This window comes from Plectropomus leopardus, chromosome 1, assembly GCF_008729295.1.
Source record: "Plectropomus leopardus isolate mb chromosome 1, YSFRI_Pleo_2.0, whole genome shotgun sequence".
Classification (NCBI taxonomy): Eukaryota; Metazoa; Chordata; class Actinopteri; order Perciformes; family Serranidae; genus Plectropomus; species Plectropomus leopardus.
In genome coordinates, this window is record NC_056463.1 from 15687123 (window position 1) to 15706065 (window position 18943).

The 18943-nt window shown below is 41.8% G+C and overlaps 1 protein-coding gene across 2 annotated transcripts in view; it reads left to right on the forward strand.

The window, feature by feature from the left end:
* Positions 1 to 15725, forward strand: part of ankrd11 (ankyrin repeat domain 11) — a 128126-nt gene extending 112401 nt beyond the window's left edge. The window contains exons 8-14 of one of the 2 annotated variants that reach the window (XM_042493521.1): positions 137 to 284; positions 417 to 4860; positions 6208 to 8887; positions 9707 to 9805; positions 10171 to 10314; positions 10436 to 10528; positions 11255 to 15725. In XM_042493521.1, the coding sequence (XP_042349455.1) occupies positions 137 to 284; positions 417 to 4860; positions 6208 to 8887; positions 9707 to 9805; positions 10171 to 10314; positions 10436 to 10528; positions 11255 to 11440 (7794 nt within the window). In that variant the 3' untranslated portion in view covers positions 11441 to 15725. The remainder of the gene's footprint in view (positions 1 to 136; positions 285 to 416; positions 4861 to 6207; positions 8888 to 9706; positions 9806 to 10170; positions 10315 to 10435; positions 10529 to 11254) is intronic. The other variant, XM_042493530.1, reaches the window with a different exon arrangement.
* Positions 15726 to 18943: the final 3218 nt, after the last annotated feature.

The window sequence follows — 18943 nt, forward strand, 5'->3', positions numbered from 1 at the left end:
TCATGCTCATTGATGATGCTAGTGGTACATTAACTTTGTAACCTTTGACCTCTAAAGTCTGAATCACAAGAGAACTAAGGAATACCTCATAAATTGCACCTTATTTCAATTAAGAATTTTGTTTGGTTTGTTTCAGGTGGTTAAGCTTCTTTTACGGTATGGAGGGGACCCACGTCAAAGCAACAGGAGAGGGGAAACAGCATTGAAGGTTGCCAACTCTCCAACTATGCTGAATCTATTGCTGGGGAAAGGCACTTACACCTCAAGTGAAGAAAGTTCATCAGGTATGTAATATGAAACCTTTGAGTCACCCAGTCACAGTACTGCTTTAAAGCATGCAAGTTTTTTATTGTAGCTTGGGCTGTAAGTGTTGAATTAAACCGTGTATTGATCGTACCTCTTTGTCCTCTCTGCAGAATCTTCGGAGGAGGAAGATGCCCCCTCGTTTGCCCCGTCCAGCTCTGTCGATGGCAATAACACAGACTCAGAGTTTGAGAAGTTGAAGTTGAAAGGAAAGACCGTGGACCCTCCAAAATCTGCTGTCACACCCGTCAAAGATGAATACGAATTTGACGAGGACGATGAGGAGGAACGTGTTCCTCCTGTGGACGATAAACACCTCTTGAAAAAAGACTTCCGTAAGGACACGGTCACCAAGGCCAACAGTTTCATCTCCATACCCAAAATGGAGGTCAAAACCTATTCCAAAAGCAACTCGCTCACACCAAAGAAAACTGTCAGGCGGATCATCTCTGACAGTAACAGTTCAGATGAGGACGACAGGACGTGTTTCACGCCAGCGCCTACGCCGCGGCAACAAGCCCAGCAAACAAATACCAAGACTAGAGACTCTGGCAGCATGAGCTCTAAACAACAAAAAGACAAGAATAAAGTCAAAAAGAAGCGGAAGAAGGAGAGTAAAAATAATGTCAGTAAAGAAGTCAGGTTTGGTAAAGTCAATGACAAATTCTGTACATCTGACTCTGATTGTGGAGATATGGAGAGTGAGGATGATAAGGGCTCGAACAGTATAAAGGACTCTTCTGCAACGAGCCTGAAAGACTCTGTTGGCTTTAATGCATCCTCTTCATCTTCCCATGGAAACCTAAACTCTCAGAAACAAGTCCCATCGTTAGCAGAACAGCACCCAAAGCAGTGGAGGACAGATGGCTGGAAGACTGTGTCATCTCCTACATGGTCAGATGTCAGTTCTCTCTCAGATTCAGTCAGAACGAGACTGTCCAGTGAGTCTGACTACTCCTCTGCAGATTCCAGTGTAGAGTCAATAAAACAAGTTAAGAGGAAAGCGCAGGAGAACAAAAGGAAGAATAACAATGTGCACAGTAGCACAGTAGACAAGAAAAATTCTGAGCTCTACAAAAACTCCAACGCAGACAGTGCAGTGTCCAAAACAGATGTAGATGGCAAAGTCCTGAAAAAGCATAAAGTAAAGCATAAGCACAAAAATAAGGAAAAAGACAAAGCCCCGAGTCTAGTGCTCAATCAAGACATGAATGAGAAATTTGTCAAAAGCTATTCTTTTGATTTTGACGATTCGAGGCAAAAGTCCCTAATTGTTGAGTCAGAATCACCAGCTGAGAGCAAAGTCAAGTTATCCAAACACGAAAAAGACCATTCAAAAAAGGAAGATAGGCTTTCCAAAAGTAAATCTGAGGATAAGGATTGGTCAACTGGAAAAGATCCGCACAGAACAGCAAAAGAGGAGAAAAATAAGAAAACAAAAGACTCTGCCAAGGACAAGACGAATAAGGAGGAGAGGGAGAAGCCTGTAAAATCTGACAAGGAGAGAAACGTCAAGGAGAAAGAGAAGCCCAAGGAGGATAAACAAAAGGCTCACAAAGAGGAGAAAAAGAAAAAGTCCAAGGAGAAGTCCTCAAAAACAGACAGAAAAAGTGAGCAGAAAGAGGAAAAACATCTAAAGGTAGACAAGGAGAAAAACACCAAGGAGGAGAAGGAGAAATGTAAAAAAGACAAAGCACAGAAGGAAGAGTCTGAGTATGAAGGTTATGACGTCAACAACCGTTTCCTGAACTTAGAGGACACGAAGCTCAGTGCCTCAGATGACCATCATGACAGATGGGGCTCTGAGATGTCCTCTGACTCCTCCTATGGAGAAGACAGCTGGGACGCACCTGTCAAAGAGTACAAGGAATACAAAGCCAACAACGCTGTTAAACTAATTGTTGAGACCGTTAAGGAGGAGACGAGGAGGAAAGAAAACAAAGTCAAGGACAAGAAATCAGATCACAATGAGAAAAGATCAGAAAAAGAGGCCACTTCTAAGAAGAAAGACAAAGACTCATCGGAAAAGACAAATGAAAAGAAGAAGGACTGGTCAGAAAAACAAAAATTAAACTCCAGTCACTCCGCCGAAAAAGAGAAGAAGCGGAAGGAGTCCACAGAAACAGTCAAAGACAAAAAAGATAAAGACTCTCTAGACAACAGTCGAGACCGTAAAGACTCATACGACTTCATGAAGGAAAGAAAGGACATAAAAATCAAGCAGGAATCTATAAGAGATGAATATGGCAATGATACTTTCTTCAAAGACATTGATGCTGTTGGCAAATCGGGCGACAGAGAAAGAAACCACTCTGGAAAGGAGAAAGAAAAGAAGGGCGAGGGGATAGAAAAGCGAGAAAAGACGAAAGCTGACAAGCACAAAGACAAAATAAAAGACAGAGGAGCTGATCAGGAGAAGGATAAAAGTGAGAAAAGCTTTGCAGAAAAAACTGTCAAGGAAAAGGACGCAGACCGGGGCACCAAAGACAAAAAGGAGGGAGTCAAAGACAAACACAAGGAGTCTCATGGCAAAGACAAAGATCGAAAGATGTCCTCAGAACAGACCAAGGACAAGAAAGAAAAGGCCTCCCAAGACAAACATGCTGACAGGGAGAAGGATTTCTTGGAGGTAAAGAAAGAGGAAAGAAAACCTGAGAAAATCCGGGAGAAAACGTGGTACAAGATAGCTGACATCTTCACTGATGAGAGTGATGATGATGAGGACAGCTACAATGGTGGCATTGCACTTGTTTCCGACTCCATCAGAAAAGACTCAACACCTGATCAGGATGAGCTGGATCACTTCCCCTCAGAGAAAATAAGAAAATCTTCAGCAGAGGCTAAACATAACACCGAAAAGGCAAAGGACAAAGAACACAAAGAAAAGAAGAAAGAAAAGGCCACATTTGACACAGGTAAAGAGAGGAAGGGCTCCCTTGAGAAACACAACAAAGACAAGAAAGACTCTGTAGATGCGAAACATAAGGAAAGAAAAGACAGAATGTCAGTGGACTCAAATCAAGAGAAGAAAAATAAGCAGAAACTGCTGGACAAAAGGGACACCAGTGAGGAAAAGACAAAGACAAAATATAAAGATAAACTGGACCACTCAAAGGAAAGGAAACCCTCGAAAAGTGGTGAGAATGAAAAGTCCCTCTTAGAAAAACTAGAGGAGGAAGCTATGAATGACTACAAGGACGACTCCAACGACAAGAACAGTGAAATCTCTTCAGATAGTTTCACTGACCGAGGCCACGAGCCAGTCCTTACTACCTATTATGACTCCATCAGCCTGACAGATGTGACTGAGGACAGGAGAGACTCTCTGTCCATATCTACACCCCAGGACAAGTTCAGAGAGAAAGAAAGGCATCGACATTCCTCCTCATCTTCGTCCAAGAAAAGCCACGACAAGGAGAAAGAAAAGGTCAAGAAGGAGAAAGGAGACAAACGTGATAAGACGGAGGAGATCAGAGAGTCGTACAGCCGCAGAGAGAGTCTACCTTTTGAGAAAGAGCCCATGCCTCTAGAGGCAGACCCTTACACATTCCCATATGGAGGTAAGGGTGACGGAGATGATGACTTTGATAAAACATTGGAATTTGAAAAAGAGATGTCCAAAAAGGACAAAGACAAAGCAACTGGGGTCATCAGTGACAGGACAAAGGACAAAAAGAAAAAGGAGAAACATAAGGAAAAAATAAAAGAGGAGAAGAACAAGTACATTGATGGCTTTGGGTCATTTAAACACTCTAAAGAGGATGTGAAGTCAGGGTTGAAAGATAGCCCACAGGTCACTGTTCTGAAAGACAGGTCAAAAGAAGACAGTCCCAAATTTGACATGAAAAAAGACAGAAGTCGGGATACATTGGACAAAGACAACAGAATGGATCACAGTAAATCTAAAGCGAAGGATGAAAATGAAAAGCTCACTCAGTCCAAAGACACGGTGAGAAAAGACAACCGTCCGCGTGAAAAACTCTTGGTGGACGGTGATTATCAAATGACAAGTTTTGGTCAGATGTTGAGTCTGAAAGACCAGGAGATCGAAGAGCGCCACAAGAGACACAAAGAGAGGATGAAGCAGATGGAGAAGCTGAGACCCAAGTCAGGGGACCCGAAACTCAAGGACAAGACCAAGTCCACAGAGGAAGTGCGGAAAAACCGCAGTGAGCTCTCCACAAAGAAATCCAACAGTCTGGAGTCTGGTCTTAAAGAGAAGAAGCTGAAGGATGTCGGTCTCCCGGCTCAAATGATGTCCCCAAGCAGGAAGTTCCAGCCGACAGACAGCCAAAACTCAAAGGACTGGCTGGCTGGCCACCAAATGAAGGAGAACCTCCCCGCCTCTCCCAGGCCAGATCAAAACAGGCCGACTGGTGTCCCCACACCGACTCCTGTCATCTCCTGCCCGAGCTTCGAGGAAGTAATGCAGACTCCACGGACCCCGTCTTGTAGTGCAGAGGATTACCCTGACATTATGTTGGACGGGCTGGACTGCCAGAACTCATCTGCAATGACTATGTCAATGAATGCCTGCTCGCCATCCTTCTTTGAAAGGTATTTGAGCATTCAGATGTATTTTTTGAGGTTACTGTTTTGATTATTTAACAGGGTTCCCATTGTCATGAAATTCCTCAATGAGTTAGGAGATAAGCAGTGGTGGACAAAGTATTCAGATTCTTGACTTAGGTATAAGTACTAGTACCACTATGTTACAAATAAAAGGCCTGAATTGAAAATGGCACTTAAGTAAAAGTAAGTATAATCAGTAAAATATACTAAAAGTACCCAATGCAGAAAAATCAATAAAAAAAAAAAAACACACACCCAAAAAACTCAAAATTATTTATAAAATAGACAAAAACACCCCAAAATCAAAATTAAAGAAAAAACACCCCAGAAACTCAAAAAACATTTAAAAAAATCTTAAATCTTAAAACTTAATCTTCAAAAGAAAAACAGAGAAAAAAATAATTGTCTAGAAACACGAAGGAAAAACAACATCCAAGAAACTCAAAATCTTAAGAATAAAATCTAGTCAAAGTAGTTGGCAATTGATTTTCTGTTTATCGACCGACTGACTAATAAGACTAATAAAAATCCCTAAACATGTCTAGTGCTACCCAAAATATGTTCCTTGTATTGCCAATTTAAAATCCAGCGCTGCACTGTGCAACTGTTGAGCTGTCAGGTATCACATGATACACATAGACCAGATCAGCATCACCTTTTGGGGAAACGCTCATGTTGAAACAGGAAGAGAATAGGAAGAGAAAACTGTCCTCTCCAACTGAATTGCAGCGTAGATCTAACAGTTGGCTGTTTATCAGGTTGTTTTTTTACAGACACTTACCCAAACAATACCTGGATAATCAGTCAAATGTAGGTGTACTCGTAAGCAGTAACTGGCCCTTGTGTTGGGCCACTCATCCAATTAGAAGGCGCAAAATGGTGATTAACCTTAATTGATTAAAGTTTTATGAACACTCAGGTTCAGGGAAAGCTGCAAAACAGCTTAATGTTTGTGTTTTTATCTGCCAAATAGAGGTTCGGCCTCAAAATTTTGCGAATTTCCCGTCTGTGCCAGTCTGGTCTATGCAGACATATGCAGCTAGTTGGCAATGGAAAGTCTCAACAATGGAGTTATATTAGAAAGTGCCAGCAGTTTGATTATCTGCAAATGCCTGGAAAGTTTGTATATTAATAATGTGTGGTTGTATTGCTATCTAGGCCCACCCATCTTAAACTACTTAACTAAAGTGATAGGAATAGGGTAAAATATTATGGAAATGTTTTTTTTTTTAAAAACCCATCAGTGAAAATGTGTGGGAACCCTGATTTTAACTCTTGCTCTCTGTTGAATTACATATATTCTAATGTCTTGACTTTCTGTTGTCCACCCAGCAGGTACTCTAACTCCCAGAGTTTCCAGGAGGGCACATGTCCTACACCTGCGAAAAACCTCCAGCTACCACTTGTCAGCCGCTCTGCATCTTCTGATGTCCGCAGGCCTCTGGAGGATGAGTTCAAGGCTGAAGCTGACAAGTTCCTTCGACAGCAGAGCGATCCGGCAGCTGAATTTGATCCGTCATCTTCCTCCCAGACTCTTGAGGACAAATCAGCAACTGTGGATAGACTCGAGTGTCTGCCATCTCCATATTTTTCCCCGATTAGAATGTTGTCCCCTCGGCGGGAGCCAGCCCATCCGACACCAGATGTGGCAGCACCAACTCTTTCTGGCACTGAGGGCAATGAACACCTTCCTGACAGTGTGTACAACAGTTTCTTGCCAAAACCGTCTACACCAGTCCACAGGCCAGACCCCCAGGAACCCTGCTTTGACATTGCTGCACCACCAACCCCAGCTCCTGCTGCTCTGCCGCCCCTGGACATAGATGACATTTCTGAGCCTCACCACAGCGAGCCTAACCTGGTCCTGTCAGATCTTCCTTCTGTCACTGAAGAACAAGAGCAGGAAGAGGAGGACGACGAAGAAGAAGAAGAAGAAGAGGAGGACTTTGAGGATGATGGCGATATGGATGAGAGAGCTGATGGAGACCACTGTGCGGTGGAGGAGCCGGAGCAAACAAGAGAGCCGTGTTCCTTCTCCCCTCCAGTTGAGGACCCTCTGAGGAAGAGCTGGCCTGCAGAGTCTCCAGACCGGCAGGAACCAGAGGTCCAAGAGCTCTCCCCTGCACATGCTGCACCCAACCATGTAGAGAACTGTTTTGACCACAGCATGGGTTGGAACGCTGATATGGACCTTAAATCTCCCCACAGGACGTATGGGGAGATAGAGGCTGCCGTCTCCAAAATAACCAGTCCGTACCATTCAGACAATGAGATGCAGCACTTGTCTGGACACCCCTCTGTCACTCCCCCTTATGCTAACTGGAACAGGTGGCACAAAGAGGACCCAGAGGACTTTGATGAAGAGAAGGAGGCTGTGGCTGAGATCCCATCTCCAGAGAGGCCTGACACGGCAATTGATGAGGAACCCAACTATTTAAACACCTCATCATCCTCCAACAGGCTGGAGTCGTTCTTCCAGGACTGTAACAAGCCTGGCATGGAGGAGGAGAGTCACCAGATGGACACTGAGTCTCCATGTGAAGAACCTGACAGCAGACAGGCCACGCACGGCTTCAGTGCTACCACTGAGAGCCACATGGCTCCAGCTGTGGGCCCCGAGCCTGTGGTGCCCTGGGCAGACCCGTTCTCAGCTGACACAGATGAGCTGGATGACCTGGGACCGTTCTCCTTGCCTGACTTACCGTTACCAGACAAGTCAGAAGAAGCGGAGGCTAGAGAGCCAGATCTAGCTGAGCACAACAAGAGTGTGCCGACCCACATAAGACATACCATCACAGACAGAGATGACCCAGATATAATGGAGGTGGACTTACCAAGCCTGGCAAAGACCTCACTCCCTGATGGAGACTTAGGTTTACCGACCGTACAAAACTTAGTTGTACCGTCACCACATGCCAACTTCCAGCAAGACTTGGACCCTGAGCCTCAGAGTCTGCCTGTCAACAGCTCTTTGTCTCTAACACAGCAGTTGGAAAGAAAAGGACCTTACGGAGCACCTGATGAGTCAGATCCCAGTATTTTGTACTCATCTGTGAAATCAGACGCTAGTCAGCAACACCACATACCGATCCACTCCCTCACAGAGCCGTTGCAGCTACCCATGGATTCAGTTTCCGTTGTGAAACCAGAGGTGAGACAGGAGGAGATGTCTGAGCCCGTAGCAGAACCCGTGTCGTGCAGTCCTCTTCCTCAGCTCCCGGTGGCAGTCCCCCTCTCCAGCGCAGTGGAACTACCAGACACTCAGGAGACCACAACCAAGCTAACGCCAGTAACCCTGACCACTGTGTCCACCCCTGTAGATATCCCCAAGAAGGTGGATGAAATCCCTCAAAGGATGACCCGCAATCGCGCCAAGAACAATCCCTCTGCTGCTGCTGTCCCTCCTACCTCCAGCATAATAACCTCGTCTGCCACTGCCACCCCTGTAACGACCAGTCCAACAGTGACCATTAACCCGATTCCTACCAGAACCCCGACACCCACCTCAGCCTCCTCTTTCCCAGCTCTGAAGAAGGACAAAGAATCTGTGCTCACCGTCTCCTCGAATACAAATGCAGCTGTGTCTGTATCTGCTTCTGTGACAACTTCTGCGCCAGTGGTTATCAGTAAGACGACAAAGGGTCGCTCTCTCCCGGTGGACGACGAGGAATCTCAGACCCAGCACCCACGGAAGAGGAAATTTGCACGTTCTGCTGGGCAGCAAGTCCAGGTCCAGCTGGTGAGCACGGCCATGCAGCAGACCAGAGAAATGATTCAACAGACTTTGGCTGTAGTGGTTAATGCCATCAAGCTGGACGATATTGAGCCCTACCACAGCGATCGTTCCAACCCGTACTTCGAGTACCTGCAGATCAGGAAGAAGATTGAGGAGAAGAGGAAGATTCTGTGCTACATCACCCCACAGGCCCCACAGTGTTACGCTGAATATGTGACCTACACTGGCTCCTACCTGCTGGATGGCAAGCCCCTCAGCAAGCTTCACATCCCTGTGGTGAGTTATGGTGTCTTCACCTTTTCCCTTTTTCTCACTGAGCTTGAACTCTGGACTTTATCACTTTAAAAAAAAATTGACAAGCATTCACATGTGATGTGCGATTATGTGTAGCTTTTTATTGTGTGATTTGTGTGTGGATTTTTAAAAAATGCAGATTGCAAAATGTGTGTAAATTTAACCCAGCTACAGAGCTTTTATTTTGAACTGACATTTCTGTATTTTTTCCAGTGTGTTTATTTATTTATTGTTTTTTTTTTTTAAGTGAACGTGTGGTTTACTTTTTGTTAAGTAAAATTGAATATTGAATTTATCTAATTTGTGGATGCCATGGCTGGACCAGTTGGTAACCACTGCACTAGATGCACAGAGGGCACAGCCCACTCTGCTGAACCTGTCATGCACGAGACAACAGACTACTAAAATAATACATGAAAGAATAGAAGCAGTGGTTTGTAATAAATGTTTTAACATACTAAAATATTTTATATAAAATACAATTTAATATGATTTTTTTAAAGTTAGAAATTAAAGTCTTACATTGGAATCAGGCCCAAGACTGCTGCCGTGGGTGGGGCTCGGTGGGCTTTGACAGAAACCGTGCGGCTCATGTAGCATTCAGCCTGATATTTTAGGCCTGATCAGAGCTGTAGTGATGACGTTTAACGCAGCTTAATTCTCATAACTTATCTTTGACAGCTGTAAAGCAATTCAGACATCATACACTGCAAAATTAAATGTTAACTGAACTCGTGTTAACAGTGTCTGATGTAATTACGGTCAGAAGGTATTTGATACTATGTTGTGTTTGCTCGTCAGATTGCCCCACCTCCATCGCTGTCAGAACCACTGAAGGAGCTCTTCAGACAACAGGAGGCAGTGAGAGGGAAGCTCAGGTTGCAACACAGCATAGAACGGGTAAGAAAAACATTTTTAATTCTCTATCCTTAATTTACTCATTGCTCCCTTCCTGTTATACATACAGCAAGACACGTGATCACTATGAGCACTTCTCTGATGAAAGATCAAAGCCTGTTTTTAATAGAAATTCAAGTGAAATCTGCACAACCTCTACTTCTAGACTGAGCTGAAATGAATTGAAGACACAAATCTATTTCATCTCTCTCATTAATTAGGTGATGACCACTTCTGTGAGACATTCGTAACAGCTTTGTTGATCTAGAGCCGTTTCTATTAACCTCACCAACCAGCTCATCGGTTAGCCTGATACCCAACTTTACATCAAACATTAATTTTCTCTCTCTTTGGCTTATTTTTCACAGGAGAAGCTGATAGTTTCATGTGAGCAGGAGGTTTTGAGGGTCCACTGCAGAGCAGCCAGGACGATAGCCAATCAGGCAGTGCCATTCAGCGCCTGCACCATGCTGTTGGACTCCGAAGTGTATAATATGCCATCAGAGAGCCAGGTAGGAAATGTTGAAATAAACACTTAATTTACCAATCAGCTGTAACTGATTTTATAAGAGGCAGACAGTTATCACATAACTCATTACCTAACCTACATGGTATCCTGATATGTGTTTTCAGGGTGATGAGAACAAATCTGTGAGAGATCGCTTCAACGCTCGGCAGTTTATTTCCTGGATACAGGATGTGGATGATAAATATGACCGCATGAAGGTAAGTATCTTTACTCTGCAGGGACTTAATATGTCTCTGGTTAAAGGGATTGATACCCAGCCCCTCCAGGATGTTGTGATTGCAATAATTAATGCAAATTCAGCCAAGCCATATGAAGTCTTTGGCAACTTTGCAATTTATGCCACCACAATCACAGAAAATTAGAGTATTTAAAACAGATAAAATCTAATTTCATTGTAGAGCTGTGCGCAGCGTATCTTTTTGCTCAGCCCCTCTTTTCCCCGCTTACTTTCCCTTTCTATGTCTACTCTGAGAATCACTCCGATGGGAGTGTTTAACTACAGAGTTTAGCCGTTTCGATGTCAGTGTAAGATTGTTGGGAACACTTAACAACACGATGTTGGCCACTGCTATTGTGTTAGCTGGTACTAAATGGGCAGAGAGAGCAGAAGGAGAGCAACTCACAGAGACAGTCGTTCAACAGTAGGTCAAATGCTGTTCCTCACCATCACAAATAGGTTCTGTTTTCTGGGGGAAACACTGAATGCTCATAGCATCAACACTATTTTTGCATGTTTCACTTGCCCTCTCAATTTCATTGCAAAAAACACCTAAAAATCCAGCAACATGCATCGCAAAAGCTGCTGTGAAATCAATTTAAGTTAGCAAAAATCCTAAAAACAGTCCGCAAAATCCTGGAGGGACTACATACTATAATCTTGTCTGTATACCAAATTGATTCATGCTTTGACTTTTTTCCCTCAGACATGTTTGTTGATGCGGCAACAGCACGAGGCAGCGGCCCTCAACGCAGTGCAAAGGATGGAGTGGCAGTTGAAGGTCCAGGAGCTGGACCCGGCAGGGCACAAGTCCCTCTGTGTCAACGAAGTGCCCTCCTTCTACGTGCCAATGGTCGATGTCAACGACGACTTTGTCCTGCTGCCTGCATGACACACCTGTGCTCACAGATGAAGAGCAAACTTTGTCCGAATTACTTCTTCTCAAAGAGACTTCGTTGAACAGAACGAATGGAAAGGGCTAGCAAGTTTGAAAGAGGACTTTAGACAGGAAAAAATTATATTCTATAGAAAAAGAGTAAAGATGAAAAACTTGCTCTGGATTCCCTTCCGTGAAGAAGGAAACATGTTTTTACTGGGGAAAAAGAAAACACACAACTTGCACTTTCATCCTCAAAGTTTTTACACTTTTGTTTGATCAGAGTGTGAGAAGCAGAAACAGTTTTTGCTTTGAGGCTCTGACATCGGGACACAACTCCTCAGCGCTCAGTTTCGGTGCAACAGGGGGGACAGAGATATATTTTCTGCATTCGTTTTTGGTCCCTGCTTCAATAGACCCACCACCACAACCACGGGGAGGAGGCGTCAGAGAAGAGCTCTCCCAACAGCGTGGTGCCTGTCCTGAGGGAGGACTGAGGAGAAGCCTCCCCTGTTGACCCAGGGCTCCAGGTGGGCCAGGAGAACTAGACCGAGTCCAGCGCTGACCCAGAAGATGTCAGCAGTGCCGCGGTGCATCATGTGGATCTTCAACGTAAGACAGCTGGGATGGACAGACAAGGAAGATAGAGCCAGCCGCTGATGGTTTTGGGGCTGTAAGACCGTATACCCAGAGGACGCCCTCTCTGTTCACGCTGCACCAGGCCTAGCTAAACAGTAGTGCGACAGAGCCTGCAGCAGGTTGGAACACAGCAGAGGGCTAGCGATGTGTGTGCACGTCAGGGTCCAGCATCTGAGAGGAAGAGACTAACCGTGCAGCCTCTCAGCCTGGCTGAACAGAAGAGGATGGGCATGGATCTCTGAGGACAGACCGGAGTGTTCCTCAGCCACCCTGCTTGCTCCGACACAAACACATCGGACCGCCATGGACTGCAAAAACACCACAGGACAACCAGAAGAAACAAACATAACGAATGTTGAGATTCAAAGAGACTATTGAGAAATTGTGGTTTGGCAGGAGGAGAGAAAATATTGTTTTTGTCTATTTCTTTACTTGGGCATTTCATTGTTTCTGAGGAAGTGACTTGAAACACTACAGAGCCAATATTAGTTTAATGGAAAAAAACGAAAAGAAAAATGAAAAAAAGTTGTATTCCGTAAATTATGTACAGTTTTTATATTCGTTAACCAATGTATTCTTGCTGCCTTCTAGATAATTTATTTTGCCACACATTACTGCACAGTTGTAAATAACCTATGTACTGTAATATCACTCAGTTAAGTGTAAAGAAAAAACATAAAAGAAATAAAAAAGTATCTTTTTATGTACAGTTCACTTTTGGGCAGCACTTCCCCCCCCCTCATATCCATGGGCCAAAATGTGTACACGATTCTGTCAGTATTTGAAAGACTCCAGTGCACAGTTGTATGATCCCATCTGTAGATTCAGTTCAGGGTTAGGTAAGGCAACTCACCTGGACGTGGATCACCACAACTCACAAATAGCTGACAGAGAACACTTCTGGATTTAAAAACCACCATATAGTCCCTCAGATGTAGCAGAATAGTTGTTGAGGATTTATTTAAAGAATAGACAGAGGATTATTATTCATTGCTTTACTACACAATTATATCTGAAAAAAATTTGAACCAAGAAAATGCCTTTTTCAGTGAAAAAAAAATGTACTCATTGTTGGGCAAAGTCACATAGATATATATGGGTGGGATGAAAGTGAGAGAGATGTCATTCACGAGTACCGTGTTAATGTAGTTTCAAAATCATTTTCAGTGCTTTTAATTTACAAAAAAATTGGTCAAAATAATTCATCATCACAAAACCAACAGGACGTCTTTCAGCGCTTCATTACGTGTTTTTTTTTCTCCCGGCTTTGTCGCTTTTCACATTGAATAGACTGAAGAAGTGTAACAGTGAAAGGTTGCATTCCATATTTTTAACATTGTTTTGTCCGTTTGTCTGCCCCTTTGTCCAATTTAAGTGAGCAGCTTATTTTCATAGCTGCTGTTCCAAGTTAAATCACTAGATGGCGCCAGCGTGTCAAGAATCTAATTGGTTTCACATTAGACCTGTGGCCTTTTCACTTGAATAGGTGTTTTTAACTATATTAACATTTTTATCACAGGTTAGAGGGAGTTCACATCCCTTATAGGATTCCAGCACAACACCAAAATCATTATATTAAATCATAATTCAGCTCGAGTCGCATCGGCCTTCTAATTTTTTATCCACATGGGGTTTGGCTAGTGTTGTCAGGGATTTTAAATGTTACTTCCTCACATGACTCTGTCGTCACGCTCTTGTGTCAGGCCCAAGCAGACAGACTTAAATCTTCTCCGAATGAACCAAAAAGTGGACAGACATCAACACAAACGGCAGAGGGGAAATAAATAGCTTAATGCTGATTAGATCTTTTTTTTTAGCCTCAATTTAAAAATCCCAGTTGTTGATTTGTAATGACCTGTATTGATTCTATATCTTTTACTGGTTTTTGAAAAGCTTTCCCGACCTACCACACACACACATACACACACACACACACACACACACACACACACACACAGACTTTCCCATCTGTGTGCGAGAGCTGCTCATGTACCTGATGGCAATATTACCTGAAACGTTTAAGTTATTTACACACTGTCAGTCAGCATAGCTGTGTATGGTATGTCTAGTCAAGTGCAATGGTTGTTGCTATTACACTGTGCAGACAAGGTGGCTAGATGTATAGTCCTGGGTATGATACACACATCCTGGTTGGTATACATAGGCATAAATATTTGGATACAAATAGCCAGAAAGTTTTGAAAAACCCCTGTTTTTTTTTTTTTGTTTTTAATTTCTTACACAGTTTTTGGGGGACGAGGTTTAAGGGTGTCTTTTGTTCACAGAATCCTTGTGTGTTTTTTAGCTCAGTGTATGTAGTTTTGAATGTTGTTGTGTTTATCTTTAGGGTTTGTTTTTTTTTTTGTTCCTGTACAAAGCATAAACTCCAGTGGCATGTCAATCACGTTGCTTATCGAGCAGAATGTATACCGTTACTATGCCCAGACCGACCACACCCTCTCACTATTGTTTACAAAACATCAAGTGTGTTTTTCCGTTTTCATGTGTCACCTTTTTTAACGGTTGAAGCCCTTGCCTTTGTTTTTACTTCTGTAATCAGTCATTTATTTGAACCACAAAGGCTTGAAATGGTGATGGTCGACACGCCGCTGCACAGAACAACAGACTAAACACATCCATCAGCGTTGATTCTCCAGTGTGAATATTCAGCTAACAAAAACTGATTTCTGGGTAAACTGAATACAAACAAACATCAGCCCTCAGATGCACAGTAGAGCACTTGGCCGTGGTGATACAGATGCTAGCCTGACGCCACCTCAGTCAGCAACATATTACCTCTACTCTCCTCACATTCACTCATAATGTTTATTTTAGATTTGTTATTTGTTGTTTTTTCTTACTGGACATAAATAAACATAATTGCTATTTTTTCATTCTATAGAATCACGATTTCAAGCCTTTTTATTTCTAGTTTTGTTTATTTTTTAATTAAAACCAAGACTGTAGCTATTTCTTTGTTCCTTTTTTAGAGTGGAAAATGACTAATAAAAAGCATGGAGAACTACTCTTTAATTGGTGAGAAATAACCTATTTATTATCTTTTTGTTTTTTTTTTCTGACACCTGTGGTATGTTTTGTTTTGAAGTTGGTCTCCGCTGTGTAAATTTTCCTCCATGTAATGCGTGAAAGAGACATACTGTACATAGCTCTGTAAATAAAACCTCCCAGGACGTTTTGCACCCTACTCTTTGTACTAGTCTGAAAAATTGCGTAGAATGTGGGGTTCTAACAGCAACGAGCTGCGTGCGCTTGCTGCAGGTGATTATGATGTAACAATGTAACATTTTTTATTTGTACAATGTAGTTTATTTGTGTACATATTGTTGGAGCAGCTAAGAGGGGGGGGGGGTGGGGTATATGAGGGGGGAGGGTTGTTGATGCTATTGTCAGTGCTGTAACAGAAATCCAGTACTTTCACCTCTAGCTGTTGTTGATTTCCTGCAAAAAAAATAAAGACAAAAAAAGGCATAAAAAAACAAAAATGCGAGAAACTGAAAATGAGGATGGATGGGGAAAAAAAGATTAAAACTGAAAAGTAAAAATTCTAAATTGTTATTTTCTACAGTTGCATGTACAGAGAGCGCGAGAACTGCTGTTGTTCCTCAGAGATTATGTTCGTTAATAAAATTTTGAAATATTACCTGCCGTCCTCTGGTTTTTGATTTTTTTTTTTTGTCTGTTTGTGTACAGTAGATGTCAGTCACTATACTCCCAGTTTCGGGAAGTGAACTGGAGTTAAACCCTGAAGTTTAACAATGTACTGCAGTGGCATGGGTCAGCAGCAAAACAGATTTTAGCCACCTAAAAAAAGTTTAAGTGAACATTAAATTGAGATCATTTTTACTGCTTTACCTTTCCTACGGGGAAGCTGTGAACAGCTTCAGTTACTTATTTATTCTGTCGTCAAAGCCATCAAAACCTATGGAGAAATCTCTGAACACAGGAGTTGCTGATCTGTCGTACAATTTTGGTGAATCTGAACAAGCTCTTTTAACTGTTTGGGGCAGATGTAGACCAGCAGCTCTTATGTTCAGGGAGCTAAAATCACTTTTTTTCTCAGTGGCATCTGGCGAGAGAGACATATAATAGCTCAGTTAAGCAAGTTTTAATTAATCAACCCTTTAACCCCTGGACTGTCGTCAGTTTTCTTGTGCTGCATTTAGATGGTTTTCACAAGCATTTAATTGCTGAAACCTGAGGAAATGGTTTGACTTCTTTCAGAACACAGGAAAAACATAAAGTACCACTTGGCAAGAAATGTCCCGCAAAACTGCAGTTTTTTAAATATGTGTCCAGGAAGCTATATTTACAATTCTCTTAATTATATATTTAAAAGTATGTTACAGAGAAGAAAATAAGGAGATAATACTTTTTGGCTCTTACTTCAGGTTTTTTTTTTTCTTTTTTTGCTGTTTTCTAGTAATTTTCTCCTAATGTCTTCCTAATTTCTTGTCAATTATTGGGCCATTTCTTGTTCAGGTGCTCACCACTGTCATGTTTTTTAAAGCAAGCAAATTTGCTCAGGTTTAGAAGGGTTTAGTTTTGTCGCTGACCTCTCAACAGCAGTACATGACTTGGCGGCCTGCTTCTCCACACTGGGAGCATGCGAACTTACATCTAATGCATTTATATTGTCAACGGATAACGGATACCCCCCCCCAATAAAAACTTGAACTATCCCTGTAACCTTTTATGTACTGTACATAAATTATCCCAGTGTGGTGAAGAAAGGGCAGAGAGTGGAAAACTGACCAAACCAGCCCACCCTGGTCCCCCCCACAGTACTCTCAGGATCGATAGCAGGATGAGGTAACACTGCTTGCTCTCATCTTCAGTGTTTCACAATCTCAGTTCTTGAAATTCCTTCTCTGACCCAGCTGCCAAATGTGTTACACATGTGAAGTAGCCTGGAAGAGTTCAGTCACTTGATATCATATTTACGTATCCTGCTTGTCACTGACAGTAGTTAATAGACAGTTTATTTTAAGATCTCAGTTTGTTTCCCCCATCATCGTCATGCTCATCAGTCCTGTCACCAAACAGATTACATAAGTTTGCCAAACCTATTTATGCCACTCATTGCAATTACCATAATAAAATGCACTGTCACAAGGCAGAAAAACCAGTTTGTGTTACAAGTCATCAGCTGGATTTGCATAAAAGTATTAAAACAGGACAGTTCCTTGTAGCTTGTTTGTTGAGGAGACTTCCAGTGAAAAGTAATATGAGTTTTAATGTTTCTGGTCAAGCAAATACATGACACGTTCTGATCTAGAAAAAGCACTTGAGCGACCTATTTCTAGATCCTGAGGTCACTGATCCCAACTGATCCCACCACAGACAGTGTCAGGTAACACTTCCCACTACACCCTGACTAAAGCCAAGTTTAATTCCACGTTTATAAATGTCAAGTATATCAGATGTTACTGACATACTTAAACTGAGGAAAATAATAAACTTTTTATACAGCACTTACCAAGCCAAAGAGATGTTCTTTACAGCAAAATGGAAACACTTCATGGCCACAAATGTAACAATGAGTAGTAAGTAAAATCAGGCAATTAAAAGTTAAAAAAATACAGATTTTTTTCCTTACATCAGAAGTACCATTTGTGTCATATAAATGTTAAGTCACTGATATAAAAAAAAATATTGTCAGTAAGATTTTAAACATACAGTATGTCTTCATTTTAAAAACTGGAGGTGTTGAGTTTGACTCTACAGGCTATTTAGGGATCAGAGAGAGCCAAATGAAAGATGCAGTTGATGAATTATGGAAAGTCCAAGATCAAGCTCTTGACCCATTTGATGATACAACAAACTCTAAACAATAAAACTAAAACTATAAAAACTAAACTGAAACAGGCAAATCCACTCTGGAAATTAACTGAAACTGAACTGAATTAAAAACAAAAAAAAACTAAAAACAAAATAAATAAGAAGAAAGAATCTAAAATACAAAAATTGGTCACTTTGCTACTGCTTTGACTTTGACCATTTTTAAAATAGTCTATCAAAAGTATTGTATGGAAGTACGCAATTATCTGACAACAACTGGGACTGCAGACCTGAGGGCTAAAGTTTGCTCATGTCCGGTGTCAAAAGTTTGTATTTCTAACCACTGATTACTGAAATGGCCTATCGGGCACAGACCAAAGTGTCAGGGGCCCCTCTGGCCTTCATGTGGAAAACTGCAAAATTTATATGCAAAAAAACATAAAATGACAGCAAAGAGACAAAAAAAAAAAAAAAAAGATTACAGGGAGAAACAACCACAATGAGACACAAATGAATAAAGAGCTACAGAAAACAACCAAAAAAAAAAACAAAAACACAAAATGACTACAAAGAGATACAAAATCAAAAAGTTGCATAATGACAACAAAGAGATACAAAATCAAAAAGTTGCATAATGACAACAAAGAGATTTAAAAAAACAACAAAAAAGCCCAAACCAAAAATTCTAGGCCCAAGTTGCTCCTATGTGGAAGTGGTGGTAGGGCCTTTTGTCTCATAACCCGCCAATGTGTCTTGCAATAAACAGTGAATTTGAAATGATTTAAAGCTTTTATATTTTAGGCAAGGCAGCTTTATTTGTACATCAGATTTCATACAATGGGGCAATTCAAAGTCCTTTAGAGAGCAATAAAATGCAAAAAACAGTATGAAAGATCCAGATTAACAATAAAGGGTAAAGAGATTAGATATAAAGGTCAATAACTTTATAAATTATCTAAAAAGGTTAAACTAAAAATTACCACTAATAGCCTAACTAACCCTGTCAGAAGTCATTCACAAAGTCACGTTACTGTATGCGTCTATCCTGTCACTGTGTGTGTGTGTGTGTGTGTGTGTGTG